Below are 22,270 nucleotides of genomic sequence, written 5' to 3'. Positions count from 1 at the left end.
TATATCTTTGTCAAGTTACAACACTTTTCTGTTTGATTGACTGACGTATTCTTTAGGAAAAAAATACAGTCAGTGTTTCCAATTTTTTGAGTGCAATGAGGCACGGATAAAACAATGTGCTGTGAGGAAACTGCGGGCGTGTCACCATTTCCTGTTGAGTAGATTCTAATTGCTGAGTGTTAGAGAGTGAGTGGAGACAGACTGTTCTCTTTAGGCTGCTGATGATATCCACTCAAGTCTCAGAACAAACTGACCTCGAACTAATGAGATTAATTCTTACACTTCTTTTTAAGGTGGTAATGACTCATCAGTGAAAGATCAGCACTCTTCATCACTGCTTGACTCTTAGAGGATAATATGTGGCATTTTAACTGCTTTATCGGTTTCAGTTTGTTTGGTGTTTGTTAAACTGAACCTGATATTTTAACATTCACCTCACCCTGAAACTAGTTATTTATCAACCATTTTTCACTCTGAATTTTGTCCATTTAACTGTCCCTAATAAGAGTATTTGCTCAGTCAAACCAAGGTAATCAGAAGAATGTTTCCTCTTCTTCCCTCTGTGTATTTCCACATACAGTGAACACACACACACACACACACACACACACACACACACACACACACACACACAAACACACACACACACCCTAAGCAGAGATGGAGTTTCAGGGTTGTTGAAATGGAGATAGGAATGCAACTACACTTGATAGCCCAGATAACAGGAGGGCCAAGAAAGGCTGCTTAAAAGATTCCATTGTGTTTGAGCCAAGATGGCCAAAGCAGAGTGGCCAGTGTTATACGGTCTGTTGTCCATCAACAGAAGTAACTACAGCTGACACGCAAGAGTCTTATTTGACAGAAACCTTCCACTAATAAGGGTCATGATGAACCAAAACCCGCAAAACAAGCGTATTTTGTTTTACTGAAAACATTTTTTTGAATTTAGAATGAAACTCTTTGATTTTATATTTCTGCAACATTTAGACAAACCTCTTCATGTGTCGCAGTGAAATAAACCTGTCTTTATAACATTTAGAGACAGTGACAACTACAGCTACAGGCACAACAGGAACTAAAAATTGAGGCATTTTGGGTACGAAATATGAACTTAGTATCCTCCAAAAATGTGTATTCATTTTTTATTTTTTTTACTTTTAAAAATGTCATTTTATATATATATATATATATAAATATATATATATATATATCACCAGCAGAGACATCTTTATCATCTCTTTCAATTACAAGTATGTTGAAGTGGTACCAGATCACCGAGGCCACAAAGGAGGGTTCAGAGGAGGTTTTATGAGGGGTATATGGTTTTTATTTGTATACGGGGCATCTTTGAACAGACAGGGCAAACGGTTATAGAAATACAGCTAGAAAATCAAGACAAAAAGATAAAGAAGATAATTTTGCAGGGAATTAATTTTACTATCTCCAGGAGTTTCATATTTAGCGTATCTCTCAAATGAGTTGTGTGTGTATAAAATCCTATCAATTTTTCTTCAAAATTTGCCAATTGTTTGTGAGGTATCTTGCTAACAAGTCAAGAGGCAAATCATTACCTCTGTAGTGGAGACAATCAGATATGAATACAAGTACTTACAGAATTTCAGTGACTTGAAGGTTTGCGTGACTTCAAACTAAATACATTTTTCTTCTACGGCAGTCGTTTTCAGCAGGCTCTTACAGTGAAATTCAAATATGAAAAGGGATTCATACTTTGTGGGCATGAACAGACTTTGCTTTCACAAAACAAAAATATAGATCTTTTATGGAGAGGAAATCATGTGGGCCAACACTGATAACAATCCCACATACATGCACGCACACAAACACACAGACACACAGACACACAGACACACACACACACACACACACACACACACACACACACACACGTTCACCATTCTGTGATTAGTTTCATTCATATATGCATGGAGCTGTGACTGACTCATGATTTTTGCTAATATCTTAGCTGATATAATGGTTGACTTGACAACAGTAGCACTTAAAACTAGTGTGAAGCTTTTTCATGCCACCAGCGTTCACTGTTCCCCCAACAGATACTTTGTCTTCCTGTTTTTATTACACACACTCTGTGAAATGGATCCTTGTTTCCTTACATGAAATAGCTACTTGTGCTCTCTTGCACTTTAACCCACAGAGAGCACGCTCACTCAACGAAGGCTGACCTTTCACCTTGAACTTGGGCCACTGTGGAGTTTCTGTCTGCTTCATCAAAGAGCAGCAGCAAGCATGCAACTCCTCTGGAGCGACACGTTATTAAACCTAATTATGGTGTCAAAACACAATGAAGTTTCCGTTTGAATTTGTCAAAGTAATAAATTGCTATATCGCAGAGCCTTAGGCAAAGCTTGGTCCCTTGGCAGCAGGCGTCTTCACTAACAGGTTGTTAATCAATAAGCTCAGAGAGCTCCTTCTACTCTGAGGAAGGAAGGAAAATGGCTTATCTTGAAAATGACCTATAAGGGGAGGTGAGAAGGTGGAGCTAATGCACTTCTTACAACCTTTACAATAAGTTTCTTCCCCACAATATATTCCAAACAATACTATAGGTATCTGTATTCCTATTGGTCTGGGGACTCTGAGAGGGAAACAGAAAAACAGTGTGAATGGAGTGCAAGTAGTAAAGCAGTTGTCTGAGGCTATTTGAAATGCTAATGGGTGAGTATGATGTCAGCCGACACTTCTTTCAGAGAAAGTTTTTCTTGTAGCTGATAGGACATCAGGCAGCATAACCAAGTGGAACACACACACAAACATGTAAGACATGCAATAGAGCAACACCTCGTGGGAATCTGCATGCGTGTGCATACATGTGCACGGATGTCACAATGAATATTCTCTTTGTGCTGTGTGCAAACAGAAGGTATCTGTACAGCTACAGTTACATATTGACCTGTCCAAGCAGCTGGTTTGTCTGGTTACAGTGTAAATACTACAACTCTGAACTCTGGCTGATCTGGGATAAGCCACTGGCAGCATGTAAAAAAATTTCAAAGACGTTTTTGATGATAAAAGAAACAAGTGATGACATTTTGAAAAAAAGCCCTGAAACTCTGTTTGAGCTCACTGTGTCTGTTTGTTTATTGGGTGGTCCCTTACATTCCTACACTGCCTTAGGCTGCATTTATGTTTGTTGGACTGTAACCGGTTTAAGACAATGGCAATTCTGTCTGATAACAATAGGTGGAAATACAGCTGTGGAGATGTGTGCGCACTTCATCCCCAGATGAGCCACATGAGAAATTTACGAGGAAGGGAAACTGTGAAGAATATGGAAGTCTTTTCCCGCACATTTATTTACTCAGTTTTTAAGCTTTTCACATTTCATTCATTCTCTTTCCTTTCAGTTTCTCACAGCTGCCTGCCCTCTCTCCCTCTCTCTCTCTCCTCTCTCCTTGCTCAACCTGCTTATCTGAACTGGGCAGGGCTCGATATACTCCCAGCACAGGGGGAGGGCCTTGTCTGCTTTCAATCAATAACCTCTGGAATTCAGAAATACAAGTAGGTCCTGTCTCTGGCAGGCTGTACCACACAGTTGAGGGCGGGCTCCTAGACAGGCTCGACAAAGTTTCTATCGTCTCCCGGCATTCTCTCTTTACTTCCACAGGTCCGACTGTGTTTTGTGTCCATCACAATGGCTGATCACACCTCTCAAGACTACTTCAGCTGCTCCTTGTGTCTGAACCTCCTGAGGGACCCTGTGGCTATCCCCTGTGGCCACAGTTTTTGTATGGACTGTATCAGCGACTACTGGAACGAAGCTGACTACACAGGGATTTACATTTGTCCCCAGTGCAAGATCACATTCACTCAGAGGCCCGTGCTGCGGCCCAATGCCACTTTGAGCATGGTGGCTGAGAAGATCAAGAAGAGTGGGCTGAACCTCAACATCAGCACATCCCAGGGGAACATCTACGCAGGGCCGAGCGATGTTCCCTGTGATTTCTGCTCTGGGAAGAAACTGAAGGCTGTGAAGTCCTGTTTGAACTGTCTCGCGTCTTACTGTGAGAAGCACCTGAAGCCTCACTATGAATCAGCGACATTCAAGCGGCACAAGTTGGTGGATGAACTTGGAAACCTGGACAGGAAGATCTGCCCGCAGCACCAGAAGTCTTTGGAGCTCTTTTGTCGAACAGATCAGATGTGTATCTGTGCCATCTGCACAGTTAGTGAACACAGGGGCCACGACATTGTGTCTGCTGAAACTGAGAGGAGCGAGAAACAGGTAAGAAAGCCCCACAACTCTGGTAATGGCACCTTTCAAAGGCACAGTAATGCTATACCTATGAGATGACATTTGATTTAAGTTTGTGTTTGTTACCATCATGAAGCTTTTCAGTTGCACAAACCTTAAAAATGGAGGAAATACTCAAGAGATTAAAATATCTGGTCGTTTGAGGGTGTTTTTCCCAACTCCCGCGCTACAACTTGTGCTTGTACTTTGACCTGTTTCACCAATGCTATCAGCAACCCTGGCAGGCATTCACCGCCAAAACAAATGCAACTCTCTGATTAGCTGTATGAAAGCAGGGCGGGGGGGGGGGGGCTGTCTTAGTTATCGCCACTAAAAGCTGCTTTCAGAGAATGTGGTGTGTTCCAGCTGCAGGATAGATACACAGAAACTTCCTGTGCTACTTCCCACCTGAGGGAATGCAGTGATACTGGAATGTCAGAGTGTCAAGGCCTTAAATGGCTCATGAAGAACACACACACACACACACACACACACACACACACACACACACACACACACACACACAATCCAATGACTCACCCAACTCACTGCCTGTAAAAGTGTAGATTAGATAAGAATGTCAACAGATACTGTAGAGTAAATCTGCAATGTTCAGAGCAATTTTACACATGATTCATTTTATTGCAGCCAAGGGATTTTAAGGCATCATAAAATAATCATCCATCCTTCCTTCATCTTAGCCTCTGAGGGAATCTTGTTACTCTCATCCGCAAACAACCTGAGTTTCACACATCTCCTGCTTTCTCTCCCCTCCCCCTCTCATGGTCAACCCCCACCACCCGCTCACCCCCCGCCAGATTCCCAACATTCCTCAAGCTTATCTTGAAGAATGGGTTGGTGAGCTTGAGAAAAAAAAAAAAAACGGAATTAGAAAAGCCCTCTATTCTGGTGTGTCAGAGCTGTGTGCACCTTGAAACATCTTTTGAAAGTCAGTCAGCGGTAGATCCACATTCCTGACATGGACAAAATTCCACTACAGACTACAGAGGAACCCCCCCACCCCCCCACCCCATATTAAAAATACTCTCAGGATTTAGCAGCCTCTGAACTGTATATTCCATCAAACAATCACATCTTATAAATCTTATTTTTTATAAGGAAGCCAGTGCATCTGTCAGTTGGTGATTTATTTGAGTGCATGTTTATCTATGAAATATACCTTTATTCCACAGAAACTCTTGGGAGTTTCCACCGCTGAGATAAGACAAAAAAGCCAGGAGAGGTTAAAGGAGCTGGAAGAACTCAAAACGGCTGTGGATTCACTGAAGGTAAGAATGTGTCTGCCACCATCCATCACAGATCCAACTGTTGAGGCAGATTCCTCTTGAAATACTGACCTTCAGAGTTTCCTATCCAGAATTCAGCCCAAAGAGCCATGGTAGAGAGCCAGAAGATGTTTGAAGACATGATTCGCTCCATCGAGAGGATGAGGTCAGAGGTCAGCAAGCTGATTGGTATCAATGAGAAGGCTGCGTTCAACCAAGCCGAGGCTTTGATTGAGCGGCTGGAGCAGGAGATCGATGAACTGAAGAAAAAGGAGTCTGGCTTGAAACAGCTTTATAGCACTGAGGACCACATCCACTTTTTGCAGGTAACATATAAGCCAAGAGGCTCTCAACCTCTTCGAGGCCCACTGACTGTACTTGAAACAGGCCAGGGCTCATTGAAAACATTTGAAAAACAAGTTGTTTTGTGCTTATGTGCTTCTAGAGCTTTTCCATTATTTGCTAGCCCAATTTTGCTCAATTTCTTGATGTTGTTTGAAGACAGATCTTTATTTAACTTAGGATGTATCACTGTCTGCGGGGCAGCACAGTGGTGCAGTGGTTAGCACTGCCACCTCACTGTCGCCGCCCTGGTCTTTCTGTGTGGCGTTTGCTTGTTCTCTCTGTGCCTGCGTACTTTTTAATATATCAAAAGCTTTGTAAAAATTCTGCACAAATTGACATTAAAGGTTCCAGTTGCTTGCCTGTGAAACAGATTACTCCCTCTTTTGCTCGTCTTTTGTCATCAGAACTTCAACTACCTGTGCACCCCCACTGATGATGGCTTCATCCCCAAAGTGACAGTTAACCCTGACTTCTCCTTTGGTGCTGTCAGGAAAGCTGTTGCTGAGATTAAAGAACGCCTGGAGGAGTTTGGAAGAGAAGAGCTGCTCAAGATATCTAAGTCAGGTAAGACCTTAGCAGCAGAAATACAAAAATCCATCATCCCTGCAGAAACTCTGTATAACCCTAAATCTCTTGAATGTAAATGTGCTCTGTCTCACAGTGAATGAAGTACCAGTGTACACGACAGAAAGTCGAACTCTGGACAGAAGGAGCAGAGGTGAGCTGCCACATCACACTATAAGACTGTCAGAGTTTCAGTTTGTGGTGTGTGTGTGTGTGTGTGTGTGTGTGTGTGTGTGTGTGTGTGTGTGTGTGTGTGTGTGTGCAGATGAACTTACGATGCATTTTCACCTCTAGGCAAAGAAATGACTGTGGACAACACTCCTCCTACTCCTCCAGAGCCGAAGAGTAGAGCAGATTTTGTCAAATGTATGTATGTGGTGTATTTACTCCAAATCCTACAAGTTAACCCTGAAGACACTGAGTTGATTAAGAAATCCTATGAAATCTTATGAAATATTCTCTTCCTCCAGACTTCTGCCAGCTGAAATTAGACCATAACACAGCTTATAGGGAGCTGTACATCTCTGATAACAGCAGAAAAGTCATCCGAACCAGGGATCTGCAGCCCTACGGAGACAACCCTGAGAGGTTTGATAGCTTTGCACAGGTGCTGTGCCGTGAGGCCCTGTCTGGAGGCCGCTTCTACTGGGAGATCGAGTGGAACGGGGAGTTCTCCATTGGAGTGGCCTACCGGAGCATTAGCCGAAAGGGTAAAGGCTCCCTCTGTCTGCTGGGCTACAATGATAAATCCTGGAGTCTCCTCTGTTCTGACTCTGGTTACTCTGCCTGGCACAACCGAGTGGACAAATCCATTAACGGGCCCCACTCCCCTAGGATAGGCGTGTACTTAGACCACACTGCAGGTGTACTGGCTTTTTATAGCATAGGTAGCACCATGACCCTCCTGCACAGGTTTGAGACCACATTTACTGAGCCCATCTATCCAGGCTTTGGAGTGGGAACCTCGGTCAAGATCTGCAATGTGAAGTGAGCACTGTCATTCTAGCTCTCCCTGGAAAATATATGTCTCAAAATACAAGGCATTGCTTATATTTTTGACACTGCATTACCAAACCACATTCTGTTGATTATTGTTGACGGAGCACATACTGTATTCACCAAATCTGTGCACACTTCCTAATGCCACTTATGTTTTTTGCATTGTGCTGTGAAATATTTTTTTTCTGTCAAAGACATTTAACCACACTAGACAAAAAAATTGCTACATAATCACAAGATCACAATATGAAGACAAGTGTTGCCTCCTTTATCATCTCAGTTTAACACCTGGTTAAAATAACGTGCTGGTATGTCATAGATGTTATTTAGTTATCCAATCACATTCCCAGATGTAACTGCATTTATTACCTCTGAAAGGGAGTGTGACATATTTCAAGCGATGATGAAATGTGTCGTTACGAATGTCACCTGAGATAAGCATGAATGCATTGTCTTTTTATGTGTCACAACAGTGTTAGTCAATGTTTTCCATCATGGATCGAAACTCCTATTATGTTCATGTTGGTACACTGACAGGTATGACTGTGATTTCAACCAGTTCAAGAATTTACCAACACATCATTTCATTTTTTAATGTTATGACCATATCCTCTTATTTGTTTTTTTCTTTTTCCACTTGAACTAACATTTATTTAATTTTGTGCATATATTCTTTCAATATGTAATGGACATCCAGAGTATAATTGTTATCAAGGAGAGACTTGTTTTGTAACAAAATGATTCATTGTGAGTTCTAAATAAAGAGCCAAATGAATGGACTGATTTTTGTGTTTTTGAGAGTCCCCCCCCCCCCCCTCCACACACACACACACACACACAACACACTCGGGCAAATTTGTATTTCTGAATTAAAAGTTATGAAGGGAAAATGACAATTTTGGTTTTCAGTGAGCAAAAAGAGCTACCTAATTTCAGAATGATCTTATTATTGTGTCTGTATTGACATAGAGAGAGACACCGAAATTTAATAGAATGATGAGGCGAATGCAAACTGATGACATCCATAGCTCCCTCTGTTGGTCAGTCCAAGGAACTGACTTAAAATAAAACTGTCCCTGTGGCTTTAATATTTTATATACCATTCAAAAAGCTGCCACAAAATCAGCAACACTATCAATGTTCAAAGGTCTGTTATTAATGTGAGGTCAATTACATTCACTTCCAAAAAGATAATCAAAATAACTCCACACCTCTCTCAAAACTAGCCTTGTAAAATAGATCCACACCTCTTGGTGGGAGTAAATTAGAAGGAGGGTGGAGCCAGGCAACTCTCAAACACCTTTAATTAAAACTGAACATTTCACCCCTTTGAAAGGTGCATTCATAGCAAGGTTGTTGGGGTTGTGTTGCAATTGAAAGAACCAGAAACTGGAAATGGAAAAAGGGGACTCGATCTGATTTATTCTGAAAAATATATAAATCTAAGGCTGCATCTGAAATCATTTTTTTCCCTGGCCTTTTTTTGGCTGGTGAAAAAGTGATTTGCCTGAAAATACCCACTAACATCTGGCTTTTTAAGAGAGGGTTTAACCTGCCTTCACTCCAGGGTTGAACTGCCCACCAGTGGACACCAGTATGTATCAGCTCTGACCTCTCTTTGGGGCCGGTCACCATCGAGGGAGAGCATTTGCCTACTCAAGTTGGTTACAAAAATAAACTGCAGTCAGGTCAAGACCCCTCGCTGCTCTCAGGTCAGCTTCCCTAAAAATGGTTTGTGCAAAATTTTTTACTTTGTGAAAATCATGTGTTGAATTGGAATCTGAAAAGCGTGTCTTAGACAATGTTGCAAGTTAAGAAGCTGGTCTGGTGTGGTTACCCAGGGCCCTGCAGTTGTGGGGCCATTTGGAACAGGCATATCCCTGAAAACAACACCGGAGACAGCTGGAGATATTGGAATGAACATTCAGGAGATGGGCCTTTTTGGATAATCCTGCAGTCAACGGATGCTTCCTCAAAACTTGTGACATCTGAGGTGTCATCAGTGATCAGAACCTTTCAACATGAAGGTTCAGGTTGTATTTCCCCCGAACAATCTCCTAGTAAAACAGACAATCAAATGATCAAATTTATCGAAGGACAATAAACTGAAGTGCAGTTTAAGTGACAATGACATGTCAAAGCAAAGAATTAAAAATTCAGGCAACAACAACAACAGGAGTTAAGCCTCCAGCGTCGGTGTATGTCATCAGGAAGGGGCTGCAAGTCCGGTTCGCACAGAAAACACCCCCCAACAGACACGATGGCCACTCTGACCTTGAACCCTTGACTTGATTTTCAAGGTGGTGGTGAATTAATATGTTGATATTTATGTGTAAGGATGAGTAAAATAAAACGTGGAACAATTACACCCACAGATCCACATCCTGCCTTTCACCAGAGGAGAGATGAACAGAGAAGCATGTTGAACATATCACAATGTACAACAACCACAAGTCAACATGAATAAATTTACTCAAGCAATCATTTCCCTCTCATTTTATTTATTTTTTATCAGGCATTCACAGAGAAACATCATGGGCCAAACTATCATGGAAGTTTTCCACGTTTGAAAGTAAAACCCCTGAAGAGGTATAGATCCATCGATGGATAGGTTTACTAGTGTCAAAATGTGCAAATGCATGTAAACAATGAGCTGCTACGGACATACGGGGACATACGGTCCACTTTCAAAGAAACAAAGTTATGCTTGCGCAGTAATTCCTTCGGTCTTCTGGCTTGAGTCACAGCTCTGTGTTGCTGCAGAAAGGCATTTAAAAATTGAGACGTAAACAGTTAAGTGATGTCATTGCCTTGACATTAAGTCATTCTCCCACTCCTCCCACTTTACAAGAAAATAAAAAAATATTTAGGATCCAAAAGTATAGAACTATAAAAACCAACCAGTCGACATCATCACTGGTAAGTAACAGATAGGGCTAGGCTTCTAAAAATCTGATAAATCCCTCGGAGGTGCCAAAATAAGCTTCACCTCGGACGCTTAATACTTGACCAACAATGACCACAGCAACAAAACTGGATATGCATCGGAAAGGATAAGAGATAATTGTGGAATTTTTTGCCCTATTATTTGGTATGTAATGAAGCCTTGCAAGTCTCAGCATCCACGTCCCATTCTCCCTGACCAGGTTGTTTGTATCCCAAGTCTTTTAAGAGATTGATCTCATGAACCAGCTTTGTGATGTCACGATGAAGCAGGTCCCTGCGATTCTCCAGGTAGTCTATGTATTCCCTCTTCCTTTGACGATACCTCTGGGCAGCTTCCCTGGAACATGAAAAACAAGAGTTCACATCTTCTCCCAGACACAAGAGATACATTATTTTAGTAATAAGTGAATTAACACTAAGATCGTAAAACCCCAAGTTGTATTACAACACATTTATAAAAGTGGAATCGGTCTGTAACAAGAGAAATTTGCCGTCTGATGTAAAATCAGTGTGGGAAGTCAGAGAAGAAGAGACTGACTCCTTTTATGAGCATTAATTGTTCTTTTTCCAGTGAAAAAAAAATAACTTCGGTGCGCTCAATTACATTGTTCTCATTAGTTTTTGTACCAAGGGTTGTGAGGAAAATGCCTTCCATAGACTAGGCAAGCTATTGGGACTGAATGATCAGAGCTGTCTACTGTGTCAGGAGGCTACAACGAGCTACGTGAGCAGTTCCTGAACCAGAAAGCTCCAGATCATCTTTGAAGATGAAAAATAAACCTCTTGTGTGAATTTCCAGAGTGATTTGACCCACATTGGCAATGATTATGTAAAATGATACTGATAAATCTATACTAGACAAAAAAATAACATGAATGTGGCCATTGATCATCCTGACTCTAATGTCCCTGCTGATGAGTGAGTGTATTAGTATACCTGTTCCGCATCAGGCAGAGCTTCTTGTAATTACTTGGGGTGACATGACCTTTGGCCCCTCTCACAGGCTTTCGGGAGGTGGAAGTGCTGCTTTGCTGGGTGGTAACCCTGTCAACTGTGGATGCTGCAGGGACACAAAACATGTCACAAAACAGGAGGGGGCCGTATCCCTGTTAACTATGTAGCATCTCTTTGTGCTCTTCAATCACACAAACATTTTTTTTGCCCCCAAATGTGTCCTCCTGTATTTAACTGTGGAAATGTATTCGTTATGCTGCTGTGCTTACATCAAATAATAAAACTTGTCAGTGAGTGCTGATGTTTTAATGGACATAAATACTATAACTGCAGTTCCCTCTGTCACTACAACAAAGACGGTCAGTGAGGCACAAGCCCATGCTTTTATCAGTCTCATCTGCCTTATTACTACATGATAGGGAAAAAGCAATTAGCAATTTAGCAACATTCAAGTCTTTTTGAGTTGCAAGGATCTGTTAGGACTGGATACTGGATAATGCTGCGTCTGCTGGGATAGTTGCGCTTACAGTTGGGCAAAGGCTGAGGAGGCTGTGGAGGTTGTGGGGGGTGTACAGTTGGTGGCTGTAGATTGTGTGGAGGCTGCAGAGGCGGTAGTGCCTGTGTGCCAGTCACGTCCAACGGCCGAGAGGTTTGTGCCCACAGGTACTGCAAAGGACCTCATTGAAAAGAGTAATAAGATTCATAACGTTCCAGTAGATCCCACTCCCTTTTATACAAACACCACAATTTCAGAATTCTAATATTGACATATTAATTGTAAAATATAGACGTTGCACTGCTGGCACTGAAAAATATCTGTTGTCTTGTGGGGGGGGGGGGGGGAGTACACCAGAGCATCCACAGAAAACAATAGAGATAGAGTATCATACCGAAGGACAACCTTGTGCATTGTTAGTTTTGAAGGATCCAAAACACGCACGTCAGTAAATCATGGGTTACCTGGCAGAGAGGGAGGGTAGTAGTTCCCCTCATAATTTGTCATGTGGCAGTTCTGAAAGGTGTTGGCCATGGCTATAGATGACATCATCAGTGTCAACTCAGGTTGAAACTGGACAGGATCACTTTGAGGATCCCCATCTGAGGAGGATGTGAAGGTCAGGTAAATCATAATTAAGATGCTGAACTGCACAACTATGAATACACTGTGGGCCACAGCACCAGATTTGATTCATTACCCCGCTGATGTCTGCATGTTGCTGGAATAAATAGTCTGGAGGTCATCTCCATGACAACGCACCAGAAATCTCAATTTATTTACAGGAAAACAACAACAAACTTTTTGGGAAATACTCTGATTGTCCATCATTTTGAGAGCCAACCAAGCAGACAGAAACACTTCTCTCTTCTCTTTGTGCTAACCAAACTGGACAGCTAGTTAGCTGCTAGTTTGCTGCAAAGAATTATAACATCAGGGCAGTACAGACACCGTCTCAAACGTCATCAAATATATATTTCTTCCAAAACACTCTTTGTCTGCATGAATAGAAGTGAGGTCGCGTTTCACTTCAGGTGGCCTCAGGATGTTTGAGGGGCAGCAATTATTAAGTCCAGCTGTACCAGCATGCAAAACATTGTCAGATATTTATAGCAAAGCAGTTTGAATCTCTGGTTGAGATGAAATTTTTTTGATCCCGTTTGCAGTTGATGATGTCAGTTAGTATGATATACGCCACCTGACTCACCTGTCGTTGCAGGATGTCAAGTTCAAAACTTCAGCCACCAGCACATTATCCTTAAAAAGAGAGTCTGGCTGAATGTGTAGCAGGATTGTTCCAAATATAAAGGGATGCTCTATTAAAAAGAAGAGTCTCCCTAAATGTTGCTCTTTTGGAATCAATAAACACGTGGGGAAATATACTTTTATTTTCCTCCAACGATGTTTTAACTAGCGCATGTTAACTCTTAACTTATAAAACTGCTAGGATGACTTAATTCCTTCAAACAGGAAATAAGATGAGGTGGAATCCTTCTACCCGAAAACTTTATTATCAATTTAAAAAGACAATTTTCAAATTTGTGGAATTTCAGTTGCAGAGGAACATGGAGGCCGTTTTGTCCACCGGAAGGGCACCCAGGTCACTTCACCACGCTGCAGCCCTCATCCGCCACCCAAAGTCAGCCAACTTTGTAAGAGATGATGAAGCCTTTTACTTCTGGTCAAATAAAAACATGCCGTCATTCAAAAACATATCCAGAGTCCCGTTATCACAGTCATACTGACTGAGCAATGCAATCACAATGTCCCCTAACCGATGCTCGAACAAACAACTGGGAGCCAAAGATGAGAACCTATGAACCAAACATGATGGAACTCAGCACCTCATTTTCTTGAGGCACCGCCGACGTACTCAAAGTCAGATGTCGATCAGATTTGTTGAAATAATCGGGAACATTTTAAGCATCTTGCCAAATAGACACGTCGGGCTTGAGGTTCTACCGTTACTCTTCCACGACAGCAAATGTGCTCACCTTTTACCTTCAGTTTATTGCCCGGCAGAGGGAAGCGAGGTTTGGACTCGTTTGTCGCCATAATAGCTCAATATAATGATAATAAAGAAAACCAATAACCACAGCACCGACAACCGCACCAGGAACTCGGAAAGTCACGTCACACCGACGTCAGTCTACCGTTATTTACGTCCTTTACCGTTACCAGCAACATACTCGCTGAAAAAAAAATCTTCCAGGCCATGTGAACCAGACACTTCAAACCGACAGCAGATGTTATTACTATTATCAGAAAAGGGCACACCTGTTCACTTAGAAAAATCACAAAAATCTCATTAATTTTTGTACCTGGAAACTCAAGTCAAATATTGTAATTTACAGAGCCTTGCCAAAACAACTGCTACTAATAAAACTATAATTCTGGTGACAATCCCGTCTTTATGTCCACGAAGCACCGTAGCTCCGTGATGCTTTCCTGAAGATGAATTTGTGTTGCTGTATGTATGACACAACTGCAAAAATTCTAAGCCTTTCATAAAACTGAAAAACATCCGTCCAATGCACTAAGTCACTATTTCAAAAAACATTCGCCTTGTTGTGTTTGCACTGTCGCCTCACAGCAAGAAGGTTCCGGCTCCAGCACAGGATCTTTCTGTGTGGAGTCTCCATGTTCTCCCTGTTCCTGTGTGGGTTCTCTCTGGTACTCCAGCTTCCTCCCACAGTTCAAAGACATTAAGAGGGGACGAGGCTGATTGATACTCTAAATTGACTGTAGGTTTGGCTGTGAGTGTGAATGGTTGTCTGTCTATGTGAGTTGGTCCTGTGATGGACAGGCGACCTGTCCAGGGTGAACCCTGCCTCTCACCTGAAAGCCTCTGGGATAGGCTCCAGCCCCCCACGACCCTTAACAGGATAAGAGGTAGAAAATGAATAGATGGATTAGCCTTGTTGGTACAAACAGATATCAATCTCACAGTGTGTTAAAATCTGACATTCTAGTGCAACACCCAACAGCTTTGTAGCGCTGAAGAAATTCAATGAATGAATGGGCAGTCCTGGTCTTCAGCTGTGCTCTTAATCCATCAAATTCTGACTGGCCTTACATGTCCTCCACAGTTACCGTCTAAGCTGCCTCCTGGCCAGTGTCTATCTGCCATCCATGTAACTTTCGAATCAAAACCATTTGGCTTACAAGACACACAAAGGTTGTCCTCCCGCTTCTCCCTCAGAACATCTCTGGAGACCAGACCTGCCTTCCTACCAGTGCGTATACAATGATCCCAGGAACATTAAAAAAAAAAAAAAGACAAGAAAAAAGTTGGTCCAATCAACTGTGAGGATCCAGATTTCATGTTGATCATCAGATAACATTGCCTATTTACTGGCCAGGTCTTCCAGAAGGTGAGAAGTCCTCATCTAAGATCTTTCCCCTCTGTGGCCACCTTCTGGCTCCTGGTCGGGGTCAGAGCCTGGTCTATCTATTGGATGCCACCCATTTCCTATTCTTGGTAATACTGCAAAAACACCTGAGGGAATCTCTTTAAAATAACTCCATCCATCCATAGTCAGATTTCTCCTCTTGCTCCTGAACCCAACAGATCCAGTCCAGTTCATAAACAGTGCTGAGAGCAGAAAAGAGTCCAAAGAGTAACTCTGGACTGACGACTGGAACACCGATGGGTCATTGACTTACATGACTTTTATTATTTAATCAGCTGATTACAGTCACATCTATTCATTCACGACTCGGTCTGTGAAACCAGAGAAAACCACAACTTGTCCGTCAGTCTAAAAAAATCACAGCAGAGGCTGAAGCAACAAAACCTCAACGCTGACGAGTGAAATGGAAATGTTTTAAAAGAAAAATGTGTCAGGGGCAACACCAGGCCAGAGCCAAGGGATGTATCAGATACGTGGATGCTGTTACACCTGAATTCTGTTCAAAAATAAATACTCTGTCTATATACTGGTGCCCAGGTCAGGCGGAAGCCTTGGAATGTAGGGGAATAGTTTAAGTATCATCTTCTAAGTAAGAGATTAACCGGGATTTTTACTAAATAAAGAGGAAGGATTTTAAATTAAAAATAAACAGGAAGATCCTCTTTCTGACAGCGGGGGAAATTCACATCCCGTTCCTGTGAGATATTTAAAATATCCTCTCAGATAACTAGCTCACCCATTGATGACTGGGTGACTGGTTTCATCCAGCCCAACAAGCAGTTAGAATGAAAGGTTGTGATACAGGAACACACACACACACACACACACACACACACACACACACACACACACACACACACACACACTGTACATTCATGCACACAAATAAATTCAAGACTTTGGTCTAGGATAGGTTTTGACACATTGATAATTCTCATTAACCTGATAAAAATCCGAAAGGAAACACATCCAACAGCGCAGATGTACCATAAACTGAGGTGAGAACACCTTCATTTTCTGGGTGTTCCTCAGTGTCAGGAAAGGATCCTCATCAAGGGCAACGTTTGATGTTACATTCCGAACCCCTCTGAAGGACAGCTCCAACGTACTGAATTCATCAATATTTACCAGTTCAGGATGAATTACTCTTCTACAAGGACAGTGAGGCCTTTGAGGTGCTCTGTGAAAGCATCAGAAAAAATTCCAACAATGATTCAAATACTGCAATGAAAATCTCTCATAACAATTGAAATGACCTGAGTTCCGTTGGTGGTGTTGGTTATTAATACAAGTTTTTTTTTTAATTCAGTTTCCAGTCAAACTGAAGAAATTAAGAAAGAGAGAGAGAGAGAGAGAGAGAGAGAGAGAGAGAGAGAGAGCAGCGATCAGTTGTTATTATTCAATGATTGAAGGTGCAGAGGTGAGGTCCAGACAGTTCATCAAAACCAACATACAACAAACCAAAAAACATCAAGACCCTGCCCACCACTTCCAATTCATTATCTGGAAAACATATACAGAAGCAGATCATAATGTTTCAGTACACTCCAATGTCCACAGTTGACACAGGTAAGTGGAGACTTGACGTAACACCCCCCCCCCACCCCCACACCCCCACACCCCCACACACACACACCTCATGCAAACCAATCAAACAGCAATTGATCTGACACACTGCACCCTGACTCAGGTGGAGCTCAAACTATCACTGGTTTCACGCCTGCACAGATGTTTTCAGTCTGTGTGTCTTACAGATGTATCCTGACAGGCACCACATTTCTCTTGTGAACAGTGTGGAACCGTGGACACATCAGAAATATGTGTTTAGTTTCTAAATACCTCCGTTTAGTTTCTTCTCAAAGAGCTTTCTCTTCCTCTTTGTCAGATGCCCTGAACACTCGGAGTGAAGTGTATCTGATCTTTCACTTGAACCGTTTCCAAACAGAATCTCATCTCATATTATTCAAATTTACAAAACAATTGACAGCAATATCCAGAAAATAATGAGCATTAACTTTGTCATAATGTAAATGGAGGAAATAGTTAAATCGGTTCCAAACTGGGCTGAGGTTTTCCCCCCAGTGTGTCAGCTAGTGTGTCCTCTCATTGAACTCTTCAGTGAGAATTTCTCAAAACAAAATGAGCAGAAGAAAGTTTCTCACCAGTGTGTGTTCTCATGTCTTTTCATGTTTTGCTTTAATGAGAATCTCTCGCCACAAACTGAGCAGGAGAAAGGTTTCTCACCAGTGTGAGTTCTCATGTGTGTTTTCAGGTTTTGCTTTAATGAGAATCTCTCGCCACAAATCGAGCAGGAGAAAGGTTTCTCACCAGTGTGTATTCTCATGTGTCTTCGAATGGTTCCCTTTTGTGAGAATCTTTCACCACAAATAGAGCAGGGGAAAGGTTTCTCTCCATTGTGTGTTCTCATGTGTCTTTGCATGGTTCCCTTTTGTGAAAATCTCTCACCACAAACTGAGCAGGGAAAAGGTTTCTCACCACTGTGTTTTTTCATGTGTGTTTTCAAGTGTCCCTTGTCTGAAAATCTTACACAACAAACTGAGCAGGGGAAAGGTTTCTCACCAGTGTGTGTTCTCATGTGTACTTGTAAGGATTGTTTTAATGAGAATCTATCGCCACAAATCGAGCAGGGGAAAGGTTTCTCACCAGTGTGTGTTCTCATGTGTCTCTGGAAAGTTCCCTTTTGAGAGAATCTCTCCCCACAAACTGAGCAGGGGAAAGGTTTCTCACCAGTGTGTGTTCTCATGTGTATTTTTACATATTCATTTTGAGCAAATCTTTCACCACAAACTGAGCAGGGGAAAGGTTTTTCACCAGTGTGCGTTCGTATGTGGGTTTGCATTGATTGCTTCGATGAAAATTTCACTCCACAAACTGAGCAGGGGAAAGGTTTCTCTCCAGTGTGTTTTCTCATGTGTCTTTTCAAGTGTACCTTTTGTGAGAATCTCTTGCAACAAATTGAGCAGGGGAAAGGTTTCTCACCAGTGTGTGTTCTCATGTGCGTTTGCAAATTCCTTTTGGAAGTATAACTTTTCCCACATGTAGAGCAGCTTAAGTCATCACTCACTTCAGTCTCAGGTACAGAAAAAACAAAAGTGTCATTCTCAAAATGTTCTGATCCATTTTCTATGTTAACTTCAAGGTTGTTTATGCTGCAACAAGCTGTTTTATCACCTGTGCTGACTTTTGTGATCAAAAGCAAACTTGAACTGTATGGTTTCTCAGACACAGAGGCGAAAGTGGATATGGGTTTCATCCAGTCATCCTCACTGTCTTCAGTCACAGGTTTAGAAGAGTCTGACATCTTGTTGTCACCAGTAAGGAGCAGTAAAAGTGTATCTGGATCTGTGTTGCTGGCTGATTCTGATCCTCCACAGTCGCCACTATCAGCCTCTGTGCTCATGTGATGAGTTGAGCTTCTGGTCTGAGGCTCCTCCTCTCTGTTCTCCTCAGTCTGAATCTGATGAAGCTGTGAAAACTGAGGTTTCTCTTCATCATCTTCGCTCTTCACAAGAACAGGAGTGACTGGGACACTGGGGATATCAGCCTCCCCCAGCCCCAGCCCATGAAGCTGCTCTCCCTCCTGACTGGTCCAGAGTTCCTCCTGCTCTACTTTAATGTGAGGCGCCTCTGGGTCCTCCTGGTCTACATGGGAGCTCCATGCCTGCTGCTCGGGGTCAGCATCTTCTTTACTCAGCAGCAGCTGCTGGATGTCTGCAGGACAGAGCCAAACACAAACAGCAGCATTAGGAACCTCTTCATAGGAGTGTTGTGACCCTTGGCCATATGGAGCTGTTTTGCCAGAGGTAAGACTCAAACATGAAGCACCAGCACAAGGGTCTGTGTGTGTGTGTGTGTGTGTGTGTGTGTGTGTGTGTGTGTGTGTGTGTATACGCTCGTGTGTTCTGAGTCTTGGGCTTGAACAGGTGGAGTCTGGTGTTTGGAAAATTCAAGCGGAAGCTGCTTCAGGATTGGGCCAATCTGTGACAGCCACATTTTTAAAACTTCAAAAAGATCAGCCTGTCTCTTCCTCTGTCCCATTCTCCAACACGGAGCCTGGTAGTTTATGAACAGTGTGAGTAGAGACTTCAGATTGTAGTTTTGTAAATCTTGATCAAATATTGGATTGCAGCTATTGTTTTGTATAATTCACTGTAATAAGAACACTTATATTGAAGCAGTAAGTAGCAATGAGAAGTTTTTGTTTGACTGCTGCAGTCTGGTTTTGTCTGAAGTGGTATTTGGTTTAAAAAGTTTGAGGAAAAAATGATCTCGATATTTTTATAGGTGCAGTGTGAGGGGATCAGGGCTGGGATTTCAGTGTGGGAGATTCCTGCATCAACTGAACATGACAGTGTTTAGTCAGAATTTGCAGTGGTTCAGAATGCAGCTGGGTTGACTCCCTGGAGAGATGTATGGGGTGGACCACTTCCCCCGGACAAATTCAGCGTGTTCATTCTCTCTCTTCAAGGCTACAAACTCCATCAGTTGTTGAATGTCAGGTTTCAGTGAATCAGAATTATTAAAGCCTGGAAACATGGACTGCTGGTTAAAACATAACGTTGACATCATCCGGAACCTGAAAGAACTACCTGTTGTTAACTGTTTCCTTAGAAATAAATATACAAATATAATTAACAGAAATGATATGTGGGATCCTCACACAGGTAGACGGTGCTGTCAACACCTTCAGAACAATGATTTTCAGAGTTACCCCTAGGTTTACTATGGGGCCTCTGATTGCATAGCACTTTCTCCTATACAGATGGGGGAATCGCATTTATAGTATTCACATTTTATTCAATAAAAATAATTATCATTGATTGATCTACTTACTTCCTTAATTAACCATCCATCCATTTTCTATACTGCTTACATTAAGGGTCGCAGGGTGGGGGCAATCCCAGCTACTTTCTTGATTCCTTTTATCTAATATTGCCTTACTAACCATGATCAGCCTTGTACAGCCAGGAGGAGTATTTCCTCTGTGACCGCCAAGTCAGATCAAAACCTGTCATTCTGTGGTGCCTCGACTTGTGCTGCTTGTCAGGGTGAGGGAGTAGCGCAGTTTAGCTACCGCTGGTACGGAAGGTGAGCCACCGCTCTGTTCTCAGCTTGGATCAGCAGCAGGAAAGCTACACTGGCTGCTACTAGCAGCAGGGCTAGTGTTAGCATCCTTGCCACTGGTCCTACATTGAGCTGGATGTGTGTTTTAAAAAAACAACACATATTTTCATCTGCTGTTCGAGCAGTTTGGGTTGAGGTGACATGTCAACAACGGAGAGTTGCAAATGAGCGACGATGTAGAGATCGAAATGCCTCAGCATAAATTTGATCAATATAAACATAAACCTAATTAGTTTATTCGATAAAAGAAAAAGGTACAGACCTGTTGGTGCCTTTATACAACTTCTGTTGTGATGTGTATGTGTGTGTGTGTGTGTGGGGGGGGGGGGGGGGGCTGACCTGCTCTCTTCAACCTAACTTCGGGCTTCAGCACAGCATCCAGTAGCATCCTCAGGTGGCAGTTCTCCCGCTTGTACTCCATCAAAGTTTCCTCCACCAGAGCGATCATCTGCTCCTCAAATGCTGTTTGGTGCTCTGTGAGCAGAGCTCTCAGCTCCGGGAGTTTAGCTGCTCCTTCTACTTTTCCCAGCTGCTGCAGCAAGTCTTCATTCCTGTTGCTGATCCACTCATGTACCAACACACACAGCTGCTCCATGGTGCGCATTTGCTGCTTTTCTGCAAACAAACACGGCCAGTCCAGAGAAGGAGAGATCACTTCTCCTAGAATGACTTCAGGCTTGTTTGAGATGACTTTCTGCTGTTGAGGGAGGAGTTAGAATGTAGGACATCCCTTGTTGAATACTTCCTGTTAGGTGTTTGGGGAGGGGACAGGTGAGAGAGGGATGTGAGAAGCAGAGATGAGAAAGGATGTTGTGTCCACAGCTACACCTTAACCTGCTGCTCTCTCGCCCCTTGGGTAGGGAAGTTTGGGGTCTATATTCGGGTTAGGTTGTCATAAGTTGGTTCAGTAAAAGTTTATCGTTCAGAACATATAAAACTAAAATAGGTCGAGAAGAGAGAAGAACCGATTTTCAAACAAGACGTTTTGTAAGAGGTGGGGAGATTAACTACTTGCCAACAATATTCACAAACATTTTAGCACTTGCTAATGGATTTACACACATGGAAAAGCCACTCAAAATTAAACAGTAAAGAAGAAAACTGGTGTAAATGTGATCAAACTTACTTCGTTAAACAGCTGCTCCAGTTCAGCTCTTCTTCTGCTTCTTCGTCTTCTATTTTCTCCTTTTTGGCGGTTGGCAAATAGCTATTAGGCGCATTATCGCCACCTTCTGGAATGGAGTGTGTATCAGAAAGGAACTGCTCTACATCTTTCAACGGAATCCTGTCTTATTAAAAACCTGAATATTGCCCTGAACACGTAATCACCTGAACTCCACTGCGAAATTTCTGTTATTCAACATTGTTTTATATGTAGTACATCCATCAATGATATTTGTTCCTGTTGATAACTTGAAAAATAGGAAAATATCCTCAAATGTTTTATCATTATCACAATGCTCACATTTGCCTGATGAATGTTTTTTCATGATAAACAAAGTGCTACTAAATCTAGATATTATCTCTTCCTGCTTTTTACATCTAAAAAAACTTCCCTTACATCTATCAGGCAAAGCAAGGCAAGTTTATTTGTATAGCACATTTCAGCAACAGGGCAATTCAAAGTGCTTTACATAAAACAAACATAAAAAGACATTCAACATAATTAGAGAAAGTAAAGACAGAGAAAGACATTCAACACAATTGGATGAGTTACACTGCAGCTAAAGTAAAGTTAGAGATAGAAGAGAGTTTCAGCAGACCTACATTTTTCTGGGAGTTTGTTCCAGATACGTGGAGCATAGAAACTAAATGCTGCTTCTCCACGTTTGGTTCTGACTCTGGGGACAGA

General features: G+C 42.2%; 3 protein-coding genes across 3 annotated transcripts; 1 reads left to right on the top strand and 2 right to left on the bottom strand.

Moving 5' to 3' along the window:
* Positions 1-3,526: 3,526 nt before the first annotated feature.
* On the top strand, positions 3,527-8,237 carry ftr82 (finTRIM family, member 82). The gene is made up of 7 exons (XM_086225706.1): positions 3,527-4,261; positions 5,464-5,559; positions 5,649-5,882; positions 6,306-6,465; positions 6,563-6,619; positions 6,760-6,831; positions 6,936-8,237. The coding sequence occupies exons 1-7, from the start codon at positions 3,671-3,673 to the stop codon at positions 7,454-7,456; spliced, it is 1,731 nt and encodes a 576-aa protein (XP_086081832.1). The 5' UTR covers positions 3,527-3,670; the 3' UTR covers positions 7,457-8,237.
* A 1,711-nt stretch (positions 8,238-9,948) lies between these two features.
* LOC147249101 (uncharacterized) lies at positions 9,949-14,027 on the bottom strand. Its single transcript, XM_086226616.1, has 5 exons — positions 13,855-14,027; positions 12,325-12,462; positions 11,892-12,041; positions 11,347-11,470; positions 9,949-10,747 (listed from the first exon to the last, which is right to left on the bottom strand). The coding sequence occupies exons 1-5, from the start codon at positions 13,913-13,915 to the stop codon at positions 10,549-10,551; spliced, it is 672 nt and encodes a 223-aa protein (XP_086082742.1). The 5' UTR covers positions 13,916-14,027; the 3' UTR covers positions 9,949-10,548.
* Positions 14,028-16,895: 2,868 nt separating this feature from the next.
* Positions 16,896-21,583, bottom strand: LOC147249100 (uncharacterized). The gene is made up of 3 exons (XM_086227284.1): positions 21,545-21,583; positions 20,758-21,163; positions 16,896-19,005 (listed from the first exon to the last, which is right to left on the bottom strand). The coding sequence occupies exons 2-3, from the start codon at positions 21,020-21,022 to the stop codon at positions 17,432-17,434; spliced, it is 1,839 nt and encodes a 612-aa protein (XP_086083410.1). The 5' UTR covers positions 21,023-21,163; positions 21,545-21,583; the 3' UTR covers positions 16,896-17,431.
* Positions 21,584-22,270: the final 687 nt, after the last annotated feature.

This window comes from Aulostomus chinensis, chromosome 15 (genome assembly GCF_037954235.1).
Source record: "Aulostomus chinensis isolate RoL2024-O1b breed Wild chromosome 15, RoL_Achi_v1.0, whole genome shotgun sequence".
Lineage (NCBI taxonomy): Eukaryota > Metazoa > Chordata > Actinopteri > Syngnathiformes > Aulostomidae > Aulostomus > Aulostomus chinensis.
The sequence above is the reverse complement of the archived record's forward strand: the minus strand, read 5'-3'. Positions and strand labels throughout refer to the sequence as shown.